The sequence below is a fragment of the Salvia miltiorrhiza genome, chromosome 7, assembly GCF_028751815.1.
Source record: "Salvia miltiorrhiza cultivar Shanhuang (shh) chromosome 7, IMPLAD_Smil_shh, whole genome shotgun sequence".
In the NCBI taxonomy this organism is placed as follows: domain Eukaryota; kingdom Viridiplantae; phylum Streptophyta; class Magnoliopsida; order Lamiales; family Lamiaceae; genus Salvia; species Salvia miltiorrhiza.
The window spans coordinates 16,419,215-16,436,176 of NC_080393.1; the positions used below are offsets into that span (position 1 = coordinate 16,419,215).

The 16,962-nt window shown below is 35.1% G+C and overlaps 2 protein-coding genes across 9 annotated transcripts; both read left to right on the forward strand.

Annotated features, from left to right (window-relative positions):
• The first annotated feature begins 6,286 nt into the window (after nucleotides 1-6,286).
• Nucleotides 6,287-8,263, forward strand: LOC130995587 (remorin). 3 transcript variants are annotated; one of them, XM_057920942.1, is made up of 4 exons: nucleotides 6,287-6,547; nucleotides 6,719-7,469; nucleotides 7,544-7,625; nucleotides 7,950-8,263. In XM_057920942.1, the coding sequence occupies exons 2-4, from the start codon at nucleotides 6,829-6,831 to the stop codon at nucleotides 8,157-8,159; spliced, it is 933 nt and encodes a 310-aa protein (XP_057776925.1). In that variant the 5' UTR covers nucleotides 6,287-6,547; nucleotides 6,719-6,828; the 3' UTR covers nucleotides 8,160-8,263. The 3 variants fall into 3 exon arrangements, with proteins under 3 accessions (XP_057776925.1, XP_057776928.1, XP_057776926.1); XM_057920945.1 differs by having other exon boundaries at nucleotides 6,299-6,423; nucleotides 6,797-7,469; XM_057920943.1 differs by having other exon boundaries at nucleotides 6,337-6,547; nucleotides 6,797-7,469.
• A 1,288-nt stretch (nucleotides 8,264-9,551) lies between these two features.
• Nucleotides 9,552-16,680, forward strand: LOC130995588 (cyclin-dependent kinase G-2). 6 transcript variants are annotated; one of them, XR_009092209.1, is made up of 10 exons: nucleotides 9,552-11,860; nucleotides 12,210-12,345; nucleotides 12,411-12,499; nucleotides 12,687-12,798; nucleotides 12,887-12,993; nucleotides 13,078-13,233; nucleotides 13,353-13,425; nucleotides 13,601-13,682; nucleotides 14,652-14,747; nucleotides 15,491-16,680. XR_009092209.1 is itself a non-coding variant. In XM_057920946.1 (6 exons), exons 1-6 carry the CDS (start codon nucleotides 10,164-10,166, stop codon nucleotides 13,175-13,177), a joined length of 2,241 nt encoding a protein of 746 aa, XP_057776929.1. In that variant the 5' UTR covers nucleotides 9,552-10,163; the 3' UTR covers nucleotides 13,178-13,555. The 6 variants fall into 6 exon arrangements, 1 of the variants encoding a protein (XP_057776929.1); XR_009092208.1 differs by having other exon boundaries at nucleotides 13,078-13,425; XR_009092207.1 differs by having other exon boundaries at nucleotides 14,652-16,680.
• Nucleotides 16,681-16,962: the final 282 nt, after the last annotated feature.

A 16,962-nucleotide genomic window follows, 5' to 3' on the forward strand; every position in this document is an offset into this window, starting at 1 on the left:
TTCTTTAATTTTTTAATATTTAGCTCAAATATATTCAGTTAAAATTATTTTTTTATTATATTTATAAATACGATAATTGAGTTGATATCAATTTTATATAAAGTGCTAAGAGACAAAAATGCCATATCCCTTAAGTTGTATGTTAAAAATACTCTACTTTATAAACTTAACCATTTTATGCCCAAATTTAAGTGAATAACCTATTTTATTCATTTGATGTTGATGGTTTTGATTGGTCTTTTGTGAAAGTCTTACACATTTGACTGATTTGATAGCTATCAATCATAAATGTGTAAGAAAAATTAAAAAAATAGAACGATTTGACAACTATCAGTCAAGAGATCATTTAATCGGTGGGCATCATCTAGTCGCCCGGACGGTCCAATCATTTCACTCGACGATCAGATGATTTTACCACTTTGCTAGATAATTTAGCCACCCACCGGTTAGATGAGCTATTGACTAATAGCTGTCAAATCGTTTTCTTTTTTTGATTTTTCTTAAACATTTATAACTAATAGCTGTCAAATCAGTCAAATATTTAAGATTTAAAAAAAAATAAACAAGCAAAATCATCAACATCAGAGATATTTAAAGAATAGGCATAGAAAGCTTGTATTTATAAAAGAAGACATTTTTCATATACTATAATTTAAAGAATAGGATATTTTAAATTTTCATTCTTATAAAAATATAGAAATATAAAAATATTTTCAGTACATTTCAAGAGTACAAAAGCTAGTTCAAGTATCATATGTGTAAAATTTGAATTGACACGAGTGAGGAGAAATTCCTACCTACCTCTTTACCTAGTTATGTGCATTGTTTCTTGCTATATGATTATTGCTTTAGGGTGCGTTTTATTTGGTTGTAAATTTATCATGAGAAAAAGAAGGATAAATAAAATTTAACCATTTAAATATTTTTTTTCTTTTTTCACATTTCCTACTTGACCCTTACTCATTCCTCATTTACACTACAAACGAGGGATACTATTATCACATCATTTTTTGAGGGATAATATTATCCCTCATTTGTAGTGTAAATGAGGAATGAGTAAGGGTCAAGTAGGAAATGTGAGAAAAGAAAGGAATGATTTAAAGGGTTAAATTTTGTTTATCTCTTATTTTCTCATGATAAATTTACAACCAAAGAGAACACACCCTTATTGGTAAGCCGAGAAAGGTGAAAAGGCATCAACACTAAAGGGTAGTTTAAACATTTTACTTTAATTTAATATAGGATTAAGTTTTTATGAGAGTGATTTTTTTTAGGCGTATAAGAGTGAAATTTTTAATTACAAGTTATAAATGTGGACATTTTTACCTATTAATACTAAAAAAAATGGGAAATAAAGATATGGTGATTCGTAGTCTAATTAATCTCTCGTTGCTAGAACTTGATGTATAAGCATTAGCTATAATAAAACAATAAATCTATGCAGCCACATTGTGGCCACCCACACACTAATATAATAAGGATAATTTTGATTTATTTAATTTATTTTTTTAAATAAAAATAGAATTTAGTTATTTTATTATATTCTTTATATTGTACTTATCTTTTTAATTTTTTTTTGCATTTTTTATTTTTAATTTATTTTTTAATAAAAATAAAAAAGTTACCAAAAAATTGCAAAAAAATTACTATAATGTAGTGAATATGATAAAATGACTAAATCTTATTTTTATTTTAAAAAATAAGTTAAATAAATTAAATTATTTTCTACTTAAGTAAATTGTGGGCAGCCACAATGTGGCTGTTTAGCATTACTCATAATAAAATTACCAATAACTCTTCTAAATTATTGATGACTTTGTTTTGGGTTGGCCAACAACTAGATATTATACGTCATATGTTATGAATTTCTACTTTTCTCGTAATAGTCTTGAAAGCTGAAAGAAATATTATACATGATGTCAGATATAAATGGTTACATAGTTGAATTTTAATTGTTTGTAAATATGCGCTAGATATAATCAATTATGCGTCCGGTAAAAAATGAAAAATGTGTCAATTTTGTCTCTCGTCGATTTTCTAGTGAAAGAAAACCATCTCAGTAACACTCGGATGGAGAAGGCAATGCGCTTTACCAGCATTGGGTATTGCCTTGCTGATTCTTATGCTTTTGCTCCTCCTAATCCACATCTTCATCGCCTGCAAGTATCGAATAGATTGAGACACAAAATGAGATAATTTGTTTTTGAAATGCGCAAGCTACAGTTAGAAAAATGCGGCCAATAGATTCAAAATGCGCAACTACAATTAGAAAATTCATTGGCGGAATTGTAAAATGCAGAAATGGGTGGTATTAATAGGAGATTTCAATGCAAAGACATAATTATTGTTAGTGGGGATTAAATCCATGTAGAAACTTTGTTTAAATTAAAAGTAGACAAATTTTAGCTGCCAAGTGTACTTTAATGTCAAATTTTATTTCATGCGTGTCATTCAATAAATGTTTAAATAATAGATTAGATATATGGTGTAGATGTTCGAAGAAGTGGATATTTTTTGTAGATAATTTTTTTAAAAAGTGAGTAATTTGATATATTACCACTTTTATAAAGATGTTGGTGGGATGTAAACATGAGATATTGCCTAAAATAAAATTCTATTGCGTATCTCCTTTCATTTTAGGATATCTTGTATTTCAATAGCACCAATGCCCAACATAAAAGAAAAAAAAGAACAACTCTTGATGAAAGTAGATGAAAGTATTGATGATGATTGAGACTCGTAGCAAATTTCACCAATGTAATTAATTGGATACTCGAATTTATTAAGTACCATCTCACTTGTCAAAATATAAGAAAAGATATTCAATCCAGTACAAAATAATATTCAATCCAGTACAATAGTAAGTAGTAATGAATAACCTTGAATGAAATGAGGAAAGGAAAGAGACACTTTCCCGTGCAACTGATTTCTGAATGACACTGTTTCAATATACAAATGATATCATTTGAAGATCTTCAAGTGTCATTTGTATGTTGAAGTAGTGTCATTTAAAAATGTTCAAATATTATTTCCTAAATGAAGTAGTGTTATTTTGAAAATCAGTTGTACGGTGCAACCGATTACACGAGAGTATTTGAGTATTTTGGGAAAAAGTAAAGGGTAAAAAGTTGAATAGATACGTAGGCCATAGTGGGATTTTGCAATTTTAGAGAATGATGATGGAATCCCTAAACTAGTGTGGTACAAGGACTACATAGTAGGCCATAGTTTTTTTTTTTTGGAGCTTACGAAAAGAAAAAAGTAAGAGCCGTGTAATACAATTGTCCAATTTATTAGAGCCGCGTATATCATATTAGGATAGGCCGAATTAGACTTAGCCCTGCCTCATCTTATCATCATTGTAAAAGGCCATATACCAAATTTGCAACAATTGGACTTTGAGAATTTTCATCTTTAATTTTAATACTCCCTCCGTCCACGAAATGAGTACCCACATTTCATTTTTCGTCCATCCACGAAATGAGTACTCATTTCCCTTTTTAGCAAGTGTACCCCACATATCCCTTTAATTAATACACTAAAAAAGTGGGACTCTTAAACTATTCACACTACATTCCATACATTTCTTAAAACCCGTGCCGTTCACAAATGGGTACTCATTTCGTGGACGGAGGGAGTAATATTCATATATGTTACGTGTAAGAATGAAGCCATTTTAGAAAGAGTAATGCTAAACAGCCACATTATGGTCACCCACACACTAATATAATAAGGATAATCTTGATTTATTTAATTTATTTTTTTAAATAAAAATAGGATTTACTCCCTCCGTCCACAATTTAATGCCCTGTTTGGCTTTCAAAAACTGTCCACAAATTAATGCCCTGTTTTGCTTTTTGTACCCTTTTACTCTCCTACTTTTTCTATATTTACTACCCTTTGCCACTAATGGACCCACCTTCAAACACCTTTTTCACTTTTATATTCTATATTTACTACACTTTATCACTTTATCACTTTAGTCAACTACTTTATCACTTTAGTCAACTACCCTTATATTTCATCCACATCACCTTTTTCAGCTTTCTTAGTCTCCGTGCCAGGACCCAAGTAGGGCATTAATTTGTGGACGGAGGGAGTAGTTAGTTTATTATATTCTCTACATTGTACTTATTTTTTGTAATTTTTTTTGCATTTTTTATTTTTAATTTATTTTTTAATAAAAATAAAAAAGTTACCAAAAAATTGCAAAAAAATAACTATTGTGTAGAGAATATGATAAAATAACTAAATCTTATTTTTATTTTAAAAAATAAGTTAAATAAATTAAATTATTTTCTACTTAAATAAATTATGGGTGGCTACAATGTGGCTGCATAGACTTATTGTTAGAGATGTAGGGAAGAATCACAATCTATAGATACACATAGCAGGTGGTACATTTTGGAGTTGATTAGTAGAAGGAACAATCGTTTTCACTCCTTTCTAATAAGATAGCATAGCATCCTTTGAGACTTGTGCCTTCTCTCTCCAACCTTTTTGCTATTAATCTTTTCCAACTCCCATCACTCTCAATTTTTACTTTCTTAGAGAGAGCGACTACTTTAATTTATAGTAGTAAAGTAATTATTCTTTGGAGTTAGCAGTGTTATCACATTTTTGTAAGCTGTAAAATTAATTAATGTGGGGGTAACATGAATCAAGCATAGAAGTTAATGCAATGTTTGGATGCAAATGGCAAATGCACGTGCCCCCCGCACTAGTGCCACACTATTAGGGAATACAATAATATTAATGCACATGACATGCTCATATTATATAATAAGAAAATTGATTTATTTTGTGGCACCACTAAATCTCCCATTAATCATAAAATAATTACAAAGTTGTCTAGCGATAATAATTTTTCTTCATTTTTCACTATGAAAATTCGAATTTATATATTATATAAATATATATTCTAAATTAAATTTGTAAATTGTATAACTTTAAATTTATACTTTTAATTTAATTTATAATATTTTGTTATATAGAATTTATTGTTAATGTTTACTCTATATAGAACAATTTATATCTTATATAATAGGGATTATATAAGGGAAATGGATTAGTCCAATGTGGCATCATCATTTTTATATTTATTTTATTTATCTTAATTCTCATTTTTCTAAAACCTCAAATCCCACATTGATTTTTTTTTTCAAAACTCCATCAAATGAAAATGAGTATTTCTCTTGGAAAAATAAATAGTTATATTTTTATTGAAAAAATTAATTTTCATGTAGTATTTGTTGTACCAAAATTTGATGCCCAAAAAAATATTTTTATTTTTTTTGAGAATTTTAATTTGATCAAATACTAATTTAATATTTTTTCAATAAACGATAAAAGAATGTAATTTTGAGATAAAAAAATTACATGACTTCTTGTCAATAAGAGATAAAAAAAATTGGGTACCTAAAACACGATGATATCAATCAAATTTGAAAATAATAAATTGATTTTAAAATAATTAAGAACCAATATATCTAATTCAAAAGAAAAATAATGTAATTTGATTGATCCGATTAAAAAATAGTCTTTTTCAAAATTGAGTGAATTAACATCCTAAATCGCTCAAAAAAATAAAGGGTAAAAAAGACAGATAATGACAAGATATGGGACTCATCAGTCTATTAATATGTCCAAAATTGTACCACCCAATTAATGTAACAATTTATGCCCATCCATCCCATGTGAAATATATCAGAAATTAATTAATATCCCAACCGAAATGGCCCCTAGCCTCAATCTGACATAATAATTTATCATTTATCATATATTCTGAAATCTCACATGTCATTCCTGATGTTTTTGTTTCTGAATATCACTTATCATTGCAATTTATCGTTATTATTTCTCTAATTTTCCTTCATTTCATGAACGTTTATTTTAAAAATGAATTGAAGAAGTCATTTACTGACATGTACGATCAAGTGGTGCACAAATATGGTCTTTTTTAGTTTTATCTAGTCATACGCATAATCATTAAAAATATTAATTCACAGTTGTTTTGGGCTTTAATTTTAATTTTTTCAAAAAAGAATAAAAGAATCTTACAATATTTCCGTTTATGCATTATGAAATTGCTAGGTCAAGATACTCTGATTCAAGTCAATAAAATACTGGACTTGATACTACAATAACTAAAAACAAACGCTAATTAAAATATATTTTCGTGACATTATTATAAAACTAAAATAAAATAAAGTTGTATTGAGTGTTGATAATGTGAAAGAAATGGAAAAGAAACAAATATTAGTAGGTGATGGCGACAGTGAGAGCTCTTCCCAAGATTCCATAGTTGTAGCAATCTATGAATTTTTTCACTGCTTTTGCCTGCTATCCTTTTTACCTCACCATGCATAGTATATGCGAATATTATACTAATATTATTACTACTCCGTTTTTATCAACCATTCGGTCCGTCTCAACTTCTTCTGCTAACTCTTTTTATGCTAAAATGTGTTTCCTCATTCATGGTTTCGAGGCCTTCATTCTCTGCACCCTTTGATTGTGCTCAGCTCCTTCAAAACACAAATTAAATGTATGTGATTCTGGGGGATGCATATTAAATGTTTTCTTTATGCTTTCTCAGATGTTGTTTATGTGAATCACAAGTTTGCTTAGGATTCCAGATTTATCTTTCAAGTTGGTATTTTTAATAATCTATTTTTGCTTGTTTTCGGCATGGGTTTTTGTGTGACTCAAAACACAGTGCAGATATTCATCCTGAGATCTGGATCGTTTTCCTGAAATGGGCATTTGATTTGATATAAATTTAATGTTGAATTAGGACATGAAGGGGTTTTGATTCTTGGATTGAGAATGAGATCCATAGAGGATAAGGGGTGCTTGACACAAGAAGTTGGAGGAGGTGGTAGTTGTATGAGCTTCGAGTTCAAGAGCAATGGCCTCACACTCAGTCGCAGTGCTTCCCATACCTTAGGCAAACCCACCCCATCCAAATGGGACGACGCGCAGAAGTGGCTGGTGAATCTGTCCAAGAATCCCAGCAAGGCCTCTCCCCGCAACTCCAATGCCGACGACCGCAGATTGATCGTGCCGCCGGTGCCCAAGAAGGACTACCCGAGTGGCGACGAGGACGACGCTGGTGCAGATCAATTTGATGTGGAGACCAAGACTGTGGACTGTGATGAGTCTGTGTGGAGGATCAACAGGCCTTCCAAATCGGTGGTTAGGTCCGTGTGTGTGAGGGATATGGGGACCGAGATGACGCCCATTGCGAGCCAGGAGCCGTCTCGCACGGCCACCCCCATCAGGGCCACCACTCCGGCTGCCAGGAGCCCTGTTTCTTCGGGGACCTCCACTCCGGTCAGGTCTCACAGCGCTCTTCTTGTGTCTCCGGTGACCGCTACTGCTACGGATGACTCGGAGACCACGGCTAATCCTCTAGAAACCCGAGCAGCAGCTTGGGATGAGGCCGAGCGTGCCAAGTACATGGCTAGGTAATTTACCCATGGATTGGGATAAATGCCAACTTGTTTTTATCGTCTCATCGTTCAAATGCTCGATCGTACAGGTTTAAACGCGAAGAAGTGAAGATTCAAGCATGGGAGAATCATGAGAAGAGGAAAGCTGAAATGCAGATGCGGAAAGTAGAGGTGAATAAACGGTTCCATTTGGTTGAGAATTGGAATATTGACAGGGACGGATCTAAAGGCCAGGCACCCCAGGCCGTCGCCCGGTCAATTTTTTTTTTGTTACCTATAAATGTATGATTTTAATTTTTTTTTTATCTATATATGTTAATCTCGCCCGGTCATAATTATGTCATTTCAAATAATTATTTAAGATTCAACTCGTTTTCTTTATTAAAACTTTATTAGAATCATCCGGTGAAATTTCGCCCGGTCATTATTAAATTCCTAGATCCGTCCCTGAATATTGATGATGTTGATTATGAATGAATCATGATGTGTGTATAGGTGAAAGCTGAGAGGCTAAAGTCTCGAGCGCAGGAGAAGTATAGCAACAAATTGGCAGCGAGTCGAAGGATAGCAGAGGAGAAGCGGGCGAATGCAGAGGCGGAGCTGAACGAGAAGGCCGTCAAGACTTCTCAACGGGCGGACTATATAAGAAGGACGGGGCATCTGCCCTCGTCCTTCTCCTTCAAGCTGCCTTCCTTGTGCTGGTAGCACAACACCATTTGTATCTACTTTTATAAGATAACATAGCATAAGATGTTTCACACTTTAAACTCTACTTAATACTATACAACTCTCTCTGTTTCTTGCAAGCACACATTAACCTAGCATCTTGCATTGTGAGACGTTTTGGAATGGAAGATTATTAGTAGGCTAGCTATTGGAAGGCCTCTCTCTCTTTACTTTGGGAAGTTGAGTTTGCTGGGTTGCACCTGGGATATCCTCTGATTCAGTTTTCGTATTTTATTTGATGTCTCATTATCCTTTCTTTTTAGGCAATTCCCTACTTTATCCAAAGACATACTATACTGTATGAAGTTGTAAAAATAGTAGTAGTCATTATCAAAATACAATTAATCGTGCAGTGTAGAATATATATATTGTTACACGATGGTGGCGGCACAACAACAATTGCGATAGTGGTGGAGGGACGGGGTAAAGAAGAGAGAGAGATCGGAGAAGTGGCGGTACAACAGTAGTCGCAGATAGTAGCGGTGGTGGCGCAACAAAATCGCGCTGCTGCTCACGGCAGCAATTGCTTCCGGCTACTGTGGAGAGGAAGAGAAGGGGGTGGCAGTGGCAGCGTTGGGTGGTGGCGGCGCGCAAAGTTGGGGGTTGGTGGCATAGGACTGTATAAATTAGAGTTTATTTTATTTTCACTCATATATTTTCCATAAAAAAATCGTTAGTATTTTCATTTTTTAATCTTGATAGTTAATACAGAGTATTACCTTTTGTTACATGCGATGGACTATTATTCTATGGTATGGGCTAGATACCAACTTTGAGCTTTCTACGTCATAATTCGAGCTCGAAAATGTAAGTTGATAGTATATTTTTTGCAATTTTTATGAAAATTTAAGTATTTTTTATTATTTTTTAATAATCGGATTATTTTTATACATCATTCTATAAAGAAATACAAAGTTATTTTGGATCAATAAGCTTAGCTTCAAAAAAAAAAAAAAAAATTGGATCAATAAGCTCAGTAAAAAATGACATTATGTTGGGTCAAGTCTAATAATTAATTAATCACACTCATAATCATATACCGATAATAATGTATCTAAATTCTTCTCTAAAAAAATGGTATCTAAATTCAGTTATTTATTAAATAAATCAATAGAATTCAATTTGTTTTGAACTCAACCTTGTTATGCAAAAGTATCGATCTCTCATATATACAATCAGATAAGATTTAAAGATGTACAAATTCTTCAAACTGTTGGCATAACGAGAAAAAAGAAATCAATATTCTCTTCTTCTGAAATTAGCTAAAAACCCAAATAAGAGTTCAAATATTTAGCTTCGCCTGCGCTAGTAATTTATTAAATAATAAATAATAATAATAATAATAATAATAATATAGAAAAATCTAGTGGCCAAATTTCGCTTTAAAGGCACATGGAAGCCCAATAGCTTAGGTTCTCTTTCAACGCCGTCGCAATTTGGCTCTCCATCGTTACTCAATTCATCGCCTCCTATCATCTTCTAGAACCATCCGCCGCCACCACACGCTTTCTTTCTCTACAATTTCCTTCGCAATCTTCACCGGTAAGCCTTTCGAATTCTGATTACGTACGCGTGAAAACGGTAGAACATAGATTCAAGAGATCGCGCAGGCTTTATTTTTTAGGGTTTTATACTCTTTTTTCCGAATTTGTTTGATTCTGTTGTCCTTCCATTTTGGGTTGGGAAGTCAAACGGAGGGAATTTTTTTGGTTATACGTTGTTTCTTTTGCTGTTATTTAGTTCGTGCTACATCAACTCAAGTTTTTCGAATTCCGATTCCGGAAGTTGAAAATTGAAGCCATTTGCTTTGTGGAAATTAGTGTTTTTGTTTATTATCTCAATTTGAAGAAACTAGGCTATTTGCTTGGTGATAGATTGAGTCTGGGTAAGTCGGGAAAATACGTTTGCAAACTCAATTTCTAGGGGAGTTCCGTCAGGTCTAGGGTTTTGTTTGTGCACTCTAGCGGATTCGTAATTAGATCCATGGCCGCTGGAAGGCACGGGGGTTATAGAGAAAATGAATTCAGAGACCGTGAGGCTGATTTTGGGATGTCAAGGAAGGAAATTGGCTATTCAAATGGTGAATATGAGCGGGTTAGGAAAGGCAGTCGGGACTATGATAGGGGTCAGATCCGGGGTCGAGGCAGTCTCGAGTATCGGGATAGGGTCAGAAGAAGAGATATCGGAGAAAAGGAGATGATGAATGGTGGACATCGCTCTACTTCTAGCAGGAGTGATTCAGGAAGTAGTGGTGGCGCGCCTAGGAGGTGTGGGTATATAGTTCGCCCCATGGATCGAGAACCTGGGGAGCTGTCTAGTGATGGGTCTGATGGTGCTACTGATTCTGAAATTCAATTTAATAATAAAGAAACTGGAGTTACAATATTGGATAGTGGGAGACAGTTGTCACCTGTTCAAAATAAAAAGAGGAAGTTTTCCCCAATTGTTTGGGACAGAGACGATAAGGCGGCTACTCGAACAACCAGAAGTACGAAAATGTTGGAAATTAATAACTTGCCACCACTACCACCACCGCCTCCTTTGCCTGACTCCCTTAAGTCTAACTCTATTCATGATGCTGTGGAACAGACCTCATTGGTTGAAGACAATGTTGTTGAAATTTTTGAGGCCCCACCTTCTGAAATTGATTCAATGCCTTACTTGTCAGAATTGCCTGACGTAACAGATTCTTTATTACCCAAAAAAGAAGATAGAGTTGATGACCTGAGACCAGAGGCAAATGATGACGACGACTATGTGCCACGGACTATAACATCATCCAGATGGGCAAATGATGCTGAGTCGCCAGCTGATGAAGGTGAGATTTCTGATTATGAGGACAACTGGAAGATGAAGAGGAAGGCTGGTTCTGAGTCAGCGGAAGCAAGGATAGGCAGGAAATCAGTTAGTCCTGGGCTTGGAGAAGGTTCTGAAGGAACAAGGGCACAGTCGTTGGGATCAGATGAACGTGTAAGGTCTTCCAGTAGAGATAGTTACAATGATACTGTTGATAAGAATGACTACATAGAGGTAGATGATGATCAAAATTATGATTGTAGTGATGCTAGCCATGCTGCCTCTGAATCAGAGGATGATGTTGGCTCTCATGGTACGCCAGAACCAATTCATCCTCCACAGAGGAGCTTTAATATGCTTCATGGTTGCAGAAGTGTTGATGAGTTTGAACGATTGAATAGGATTGACGAAGGAACATATGGGATTGTTTTCAGAGCCAAGGACAAGAAAACAGGAGAAATTGTGGCTTTGAAGAAGGTCAAGATGATTAATGAGAGAGAAGGGTTTCCTTTGACTTCTCTTCGAGAAATAAACATTCTTCTCTCTTTTCATCACCCATCCATTGTGGATGTTAAAGAAGTTGTTGTGGGGAGCAGCCTTGACAGTATATATATGGTAATGGAGTACATGGAACATGATCTCAAAGGATTGATGGAGACAATGAAACAACCTTATAGTCAAAGTGAGGTTAAATGTCTGATGCTTCAGCTTTTAGAGGGGATCAAGTATCTTCATGATAATTGGGTTCTGCACCGTGATCTGAAAACTTCAAATCTGCTTTTGAATAACTGTGGTGAGTTGAAGATCTGTGACTTTGGACTGGCTCGTCAATATGGCAGTCCTCTGAAACCTTATACTTCCCTGGTCGTGACTTTGTGGTACAGGTGAGTCTTTCTGCTTCAACAAGCTTCTAGTTTTCTGCTATCTTATGTAGTGCCATTTACTTGTGCAAATTTTTTCAGTTCTCTGAGTTTCACGACTTAAGTATTTTTTTTGCCATTGTGTGTATAGGAGTTTGCTCTAGCACTATTTTTTTTAACACAATAACATGCAGACTTGCTGTAATTGTGTCAATTTCAAGTCCTTTATTGATTTTATTTGGTTTCATCATAATTTAATTGGTCTGTGACTGTGATTGTGAAAGTTGTTTCATCATGTTGTATTGTGCTGCATCCAAAGTTCTGCTTGGTTCTTCACTTAAAGTAATTTACAAATCATGATGTTACCTTTCAGGGCACCAGAACTTCTGTTAGGAGCAAAGCAGTACTCGACGGCAATTGATATGTGGTCGCTTGGGTGCATAATGGCTGAGCTATTGTCGAAAGAACCTTTGTTCAATGGGAAGTCAGAGGTTGAGCAGCTTGGCAAGGTAAATAAGTTATGATTCTTGATTATATTCTGTGTACTTGTTTTAATTGGTGGTCATGCCTACAGATATTCAAGATTCTTGGCACCCCCAATGAGACAATATGGCCTGGCCTTTCTGACCTCCCTGGTGCAAAGGTGAACTTCGTCAAGCATAAGTAAGTATTCGTATCTATTATATTCAATTCTTACTAAATTGGCCTCAAAATTTATGTTCTCTCCTTCACTGTTTTCCCAGGCGTCCATCTTTGGGTGATTCTGGCTGGTTTTCGTGCCTCCGTTGGTGACAGTGTGTGTCAGTTGACTATACTATTTTGTTGCTTCTGACCAGTTCTAATTTGTTAGGTACAACCTTTTGCGCAAGAAATTTCCGGCCACATCTTTTACTGGGACACCTGTTCTATCTGATGCTGGATTTGACCTTTTGAACAAGCTTTTAACTTATGACCCTCAGAAGGTATCTTCAATCTGTTCATTGTTTTTCTTTGTGTGGTGACCTTCATCTCCTGTTTCTATTGTCTTAACTGAAAATGGAAACTATGCAGAGGATAACTGCTGAAGCTGCTCTCAACCATGAATGGTTTCGTGAAGTCCCGCTACCTAAGACTAAGGAATTTATGCCTACTTTTCCTGCTCAACATGCACAAGACAGGTATTTGCTTATCTCTACTAGACATTCATGGACATTCTCTCTGTAAGAATTTCAGTTATAGTTGATAGTTTTCAATATGATCAGGCGCATGAGAAGAGTAATGAAGAGTCCAGACCCACTAGAGGAGCTGAAGAGGAAGGAAAAGCAAGGAGAGCTAGGAACTGGTGGTTTATTTGGCCAATAGCTTCTGTTTTTTGTTCTTCTTTGGGTTCAGCCATATCTGGGACGAACATGATTGAGGTGAGAGCAAAAGGAAGTTGCACACATTGATTGTGTGACTATTACTCGTGCTGTTTTTTATCAGGCACATATGATGCAGTAGTGGGAAAAACTTTGTTTGGCCTGTACTTGTGAATCAGATATGTTGCAGGCTGGCTTTTCTTGTGGGGTTGGCTGACAATTTGGATCCAGCTCTGATGCTTGCCCAAAAAGGTGTGGCATAAGGCGTTTCCTTTGATGAAACTGTTTTTGGTTAATCACATGTAACATATTTTATGTTGATCCTTGTAAACAATTTTCTTGAAATTGATTCTGAATAACAAAGCTATGGTATACATCTACACTCCTAGCGTGCTATCTATTTTACTTTTTGTATTGTGTTTGCAAGAGATGGTGATGTAAAGTGGAGGGGAGATTCTTAGCTTTTCATTGCCGAAGAATTTGACCCCAAGTTTAGCACTCTGGAGGAGGTAAATATTAGAACTAATTACATGGATGTAATTAAGGATTGAAATTCGCTTTATATATGTGCAATGGTGTTATGTCATCTTGGATCTTGTATGACATTCCAACCTGTAGATTACATAACCACATCAATGTGTTTCAATGGATGTTACAGAGCATGCTTATAAGAAAACAAGAAAAATAGCTCGCATTACATGCTTTCTCTTTAATAGTTTATTTGTCGGAAATCATACGTTTAAGTTGTTTGGAGTCTCGATGCTTCTTAGGCTACAGGTCCTGCATTAATAAATTGCAGGAGGTTTTTTTCTTTTGCAAGAGCAATTTTTTTGGTCTACCTAATAGTTTGAAATGTCCTAAGTTAATTTTTTTGCTATAACTTAACCCTGCCTATTTAGAAATGCATGTTTGTTGCAGCAGTCTAAAATCTGTTGCTATTGTTGTCTTAGTCTTTTCCTTATCGGTGGTTTTCCTTGTTCTTGACTTCTTGCTATTGGATGTAATCAGTTCATGTGGTGAGCACAAGGATCAAAACATTGTTGATCAGTAGATAAGTCGATTTAGTTTTCCTTGACTAATTAAGATGGCACTTTTGTTGCTGAGGAACTTTTTCTCTCGTTATTACAATTTTAATATAATTAATAATCTTCACTTGCTTGTACGTTGTACTGCCAATATCAGGAATTTGTGTTCCTTCCAAGTTAAGACAATATGATTGTTGACCATTTTTTAGTTTTAAATTAGATCGGTTTGTCATCCAAGATGAAAACTGGGTCTGTAAGATTGCATTGTTTCTTGGCTCATTAAGATAGTAGATTTTCATGGTCATTGCTGTTAGGATACCCGGCGGTCTTGCATAACCTATTTTTACAGCTAATTGACCTATCTTTTTCCTGATCTTGTCCCTCACTGTAGCACTAATAGTGTGCGGCATTGACTTTTGATCCTTATGACATTCATCTGAAATGTGACTGCAGTATCCAAGCAAGCAGGCTCGTGAGTTCAGTCACGTAGGTTGGCTCTCTAAATGTCCAAATTATTTTCTGTCATACGCTTCTCCTGAAGCTCTAGAGGTACACAACAACTTTATTGTTCTATTAAATTATTTAAGCAACTATTATGTACTTCGGCGTAAGGTTTTTTGATCTATCTCTCCCGACTTCAGTGAAAAAATATCCTTCCAACATTTTAATGTAAGCAGTCAAAATACCTTTTGACTGATAAAGGGCATAAATAGTGTTTATTGTTCTTTTTGTCTGGCTGTCGATGGGCATGGGCATACTAATTTTGTTATATCGTGCAGCTTAGTTCCTACCAGTTTTGCCATTATTGTTGGTGTTATTTTCCTTTTCATTATGGCTATTGGCTAGACCCTTAATGCATTTGTGCTCTTGTCATGTCTCTTGCTATGTAAGAAGTCTTCTTTTGTTCAGAGGCGCCAGCGTATCCATGGGAACGTCTAAACCCTCGACTTATGTAAGCTTCAGATAATTACTGCATGCATAGTAAACTGTAGAATGGCTACAGACTCTTGGACGTATGTGGTGTTATATCTCTCTTCTGCTTGAATTCTGTATAATGTCACGAGACTCACGACTTGATCAGTTGTATGCTTTCTCATTCATCTTCCTTGTGATGATCCATAATTATGTAATTTTGGAATAATCTTTATTGCGTACTGTAGAACAGCTTTTGAAGTGCCTCTATCCAAACTCTAATTCTTTAGTTGACCTGAAAAATGTTCTTAGTTGAAAAAACAGAGAAACCAAATTGAGATCCTTAATTAGGTTTGGTTGCCACTTGCATGGATTAACAGGTTGCTATGTTCTAGAGCAGTGTATGAACTAGAGGAAGCTACCACACACCATGGTCATATCTGTGATCAAGTTCATTAAGCATCCATGTTGGTAAAATTGAAGGGAGGTTTTTTCTGATCACTATTCCCTTGGACTGTATTTTTCGTTGACAGTGGTGACCATATATCTCTATTGTGGCAGGAATCCTAAAACCTGGCTAATTTGCGATGCAGGTACCATGATTTTGTGCGTTAGAGATTAGACAGAAATTTCTGGTGATTGATATATTTACTTGCTTTGGCTATTAGTTGTCCTGATAAATGATTATGAATGTGCTTTGTGACTTTACAATGTTGATGAAAGAATAGCTAACTTCTTAACCGTTCAACTTCCCCCAATTGTCATCCACCCTGAACACATGATTCATCTGGCAGTTAATAGCGATCACTTATTTCTTGGGGGGTGGAGGTTGAAGAATGTGTTTCTTTCCTTGAATTTTAGTTTCATTCCTGGTAGTAAGAGAACAATTGCTCTATACTGCAAGGGAAGCTGAACTGGTCCTTTTTTACTAGCTGTTCATTTATTAGGTCATGGAGAACATATTTTTTAGGGTTTGTTCATGTAAGGGAGATGATGCGAAATCAACAGCTGGAATTTAGAAAGGAGGCTCATAGCCTGGTATGTGGAGTGGACCACATTATATTAGAGTTATTGGAGACCACTTATTGGATATTTGGTGAATTAAATGGAAGGCTAGTAATTGCGAGCGGTATTTCTTGTTGGTTGAGCATTGGTACATAAAAAGTTATTTAGGGACTTGTGAACCAGGGTTAGATAATCAATCTTCTTCTTGTGTGTTGATGGGAGCTGGAAATTTGAACTGTTTCCTACTTTCTGATGTTTTGACATGCGTACAGCAGCTATGTAGTCGCTTGACATTTATGTGACAAAAAGGTCACTGGTCAGATTATTGACCAGATCGAATTTGAAAGTAGTAGCAGCAGGTTCTGATCATAGTTTCAGTAGCAAGTGGTACCCGGTGTGGAGCGTTATCTTGCCTGCAAGCGGACCGGAGTGGCCTTGGTGCTGCATGTGCGTGGTGGCGGATTCTGTTTTACTAAATGTTGGTTTTCTATGAAATATGTTTCCATGCTTTATAACTGTTGGAGCATAATTTGCCAATAATGTGCAATATGAAATTAAATTGTGCTAGTTGATGTGTATTTAGGCACAGCTTATTTGAGGAGTGTACCGACTGATGTCTTATATGCATTTTGGATCTGTGTTTAGTTTAACAGAAAGTGTGTCGAAATGCATTTCCAATAATAGTTCAAAATGATATTTAGCATCGAAAACGAACTAATAATTTATTTTAAATGTCAAATTGACCACTCTGAATCTTTGTAAATCTGTAATTTTCTTTTCAAAATTTATTGTTGGGAAAAATGTTTCTCCTTAAATGGAGTAATGAGTTTCATTCCTGAAAAATTCT

Coding starts and splice junctions, on each gene's coding strand:
- LOC130995588 (XM_057920946.1), top strand. CDS start 10,164: ATGGCCGCTGGAAGGCACGGGGGTTATAGAGAAAATGAATTCAGAGAC. Junction 12,346..12,410: donor AGGTTGAGCAGCTTGGCAAG/GTAAATAAGTTA, acceptor TCATGCCTACAG/ATATTCAAGATTCTTGGCAC. Junction 12,500..12,686: donor GTGAACTTCGTCAAGCATAA/GTAAGTATTCGT, acceptor CTAATTTGTTAG/GTACAACCTTTTGCGCAAGA.
- LOC130995587 (XM_057920942.1), top strand. CDS start 6,829: ATGAGATCCATAGAGGATAAGGGGTGCTTGACACAAGAAGTTGGAGGA. Junction 7,470..7,543: donor CGTGCCAAGTACATGGCTAG/GTAATTTACCCA, acceptor TCGATCGTACAG/GTTTAAACGCGAAGAAGTGA. Junction 7,626..7,949: donor TGCAGATGCGGAAAGTAGAG/GTGAATAAACGG, acceptor ATGTGTGTATAG/GTGAAAGCTGAGAGGCTAAA.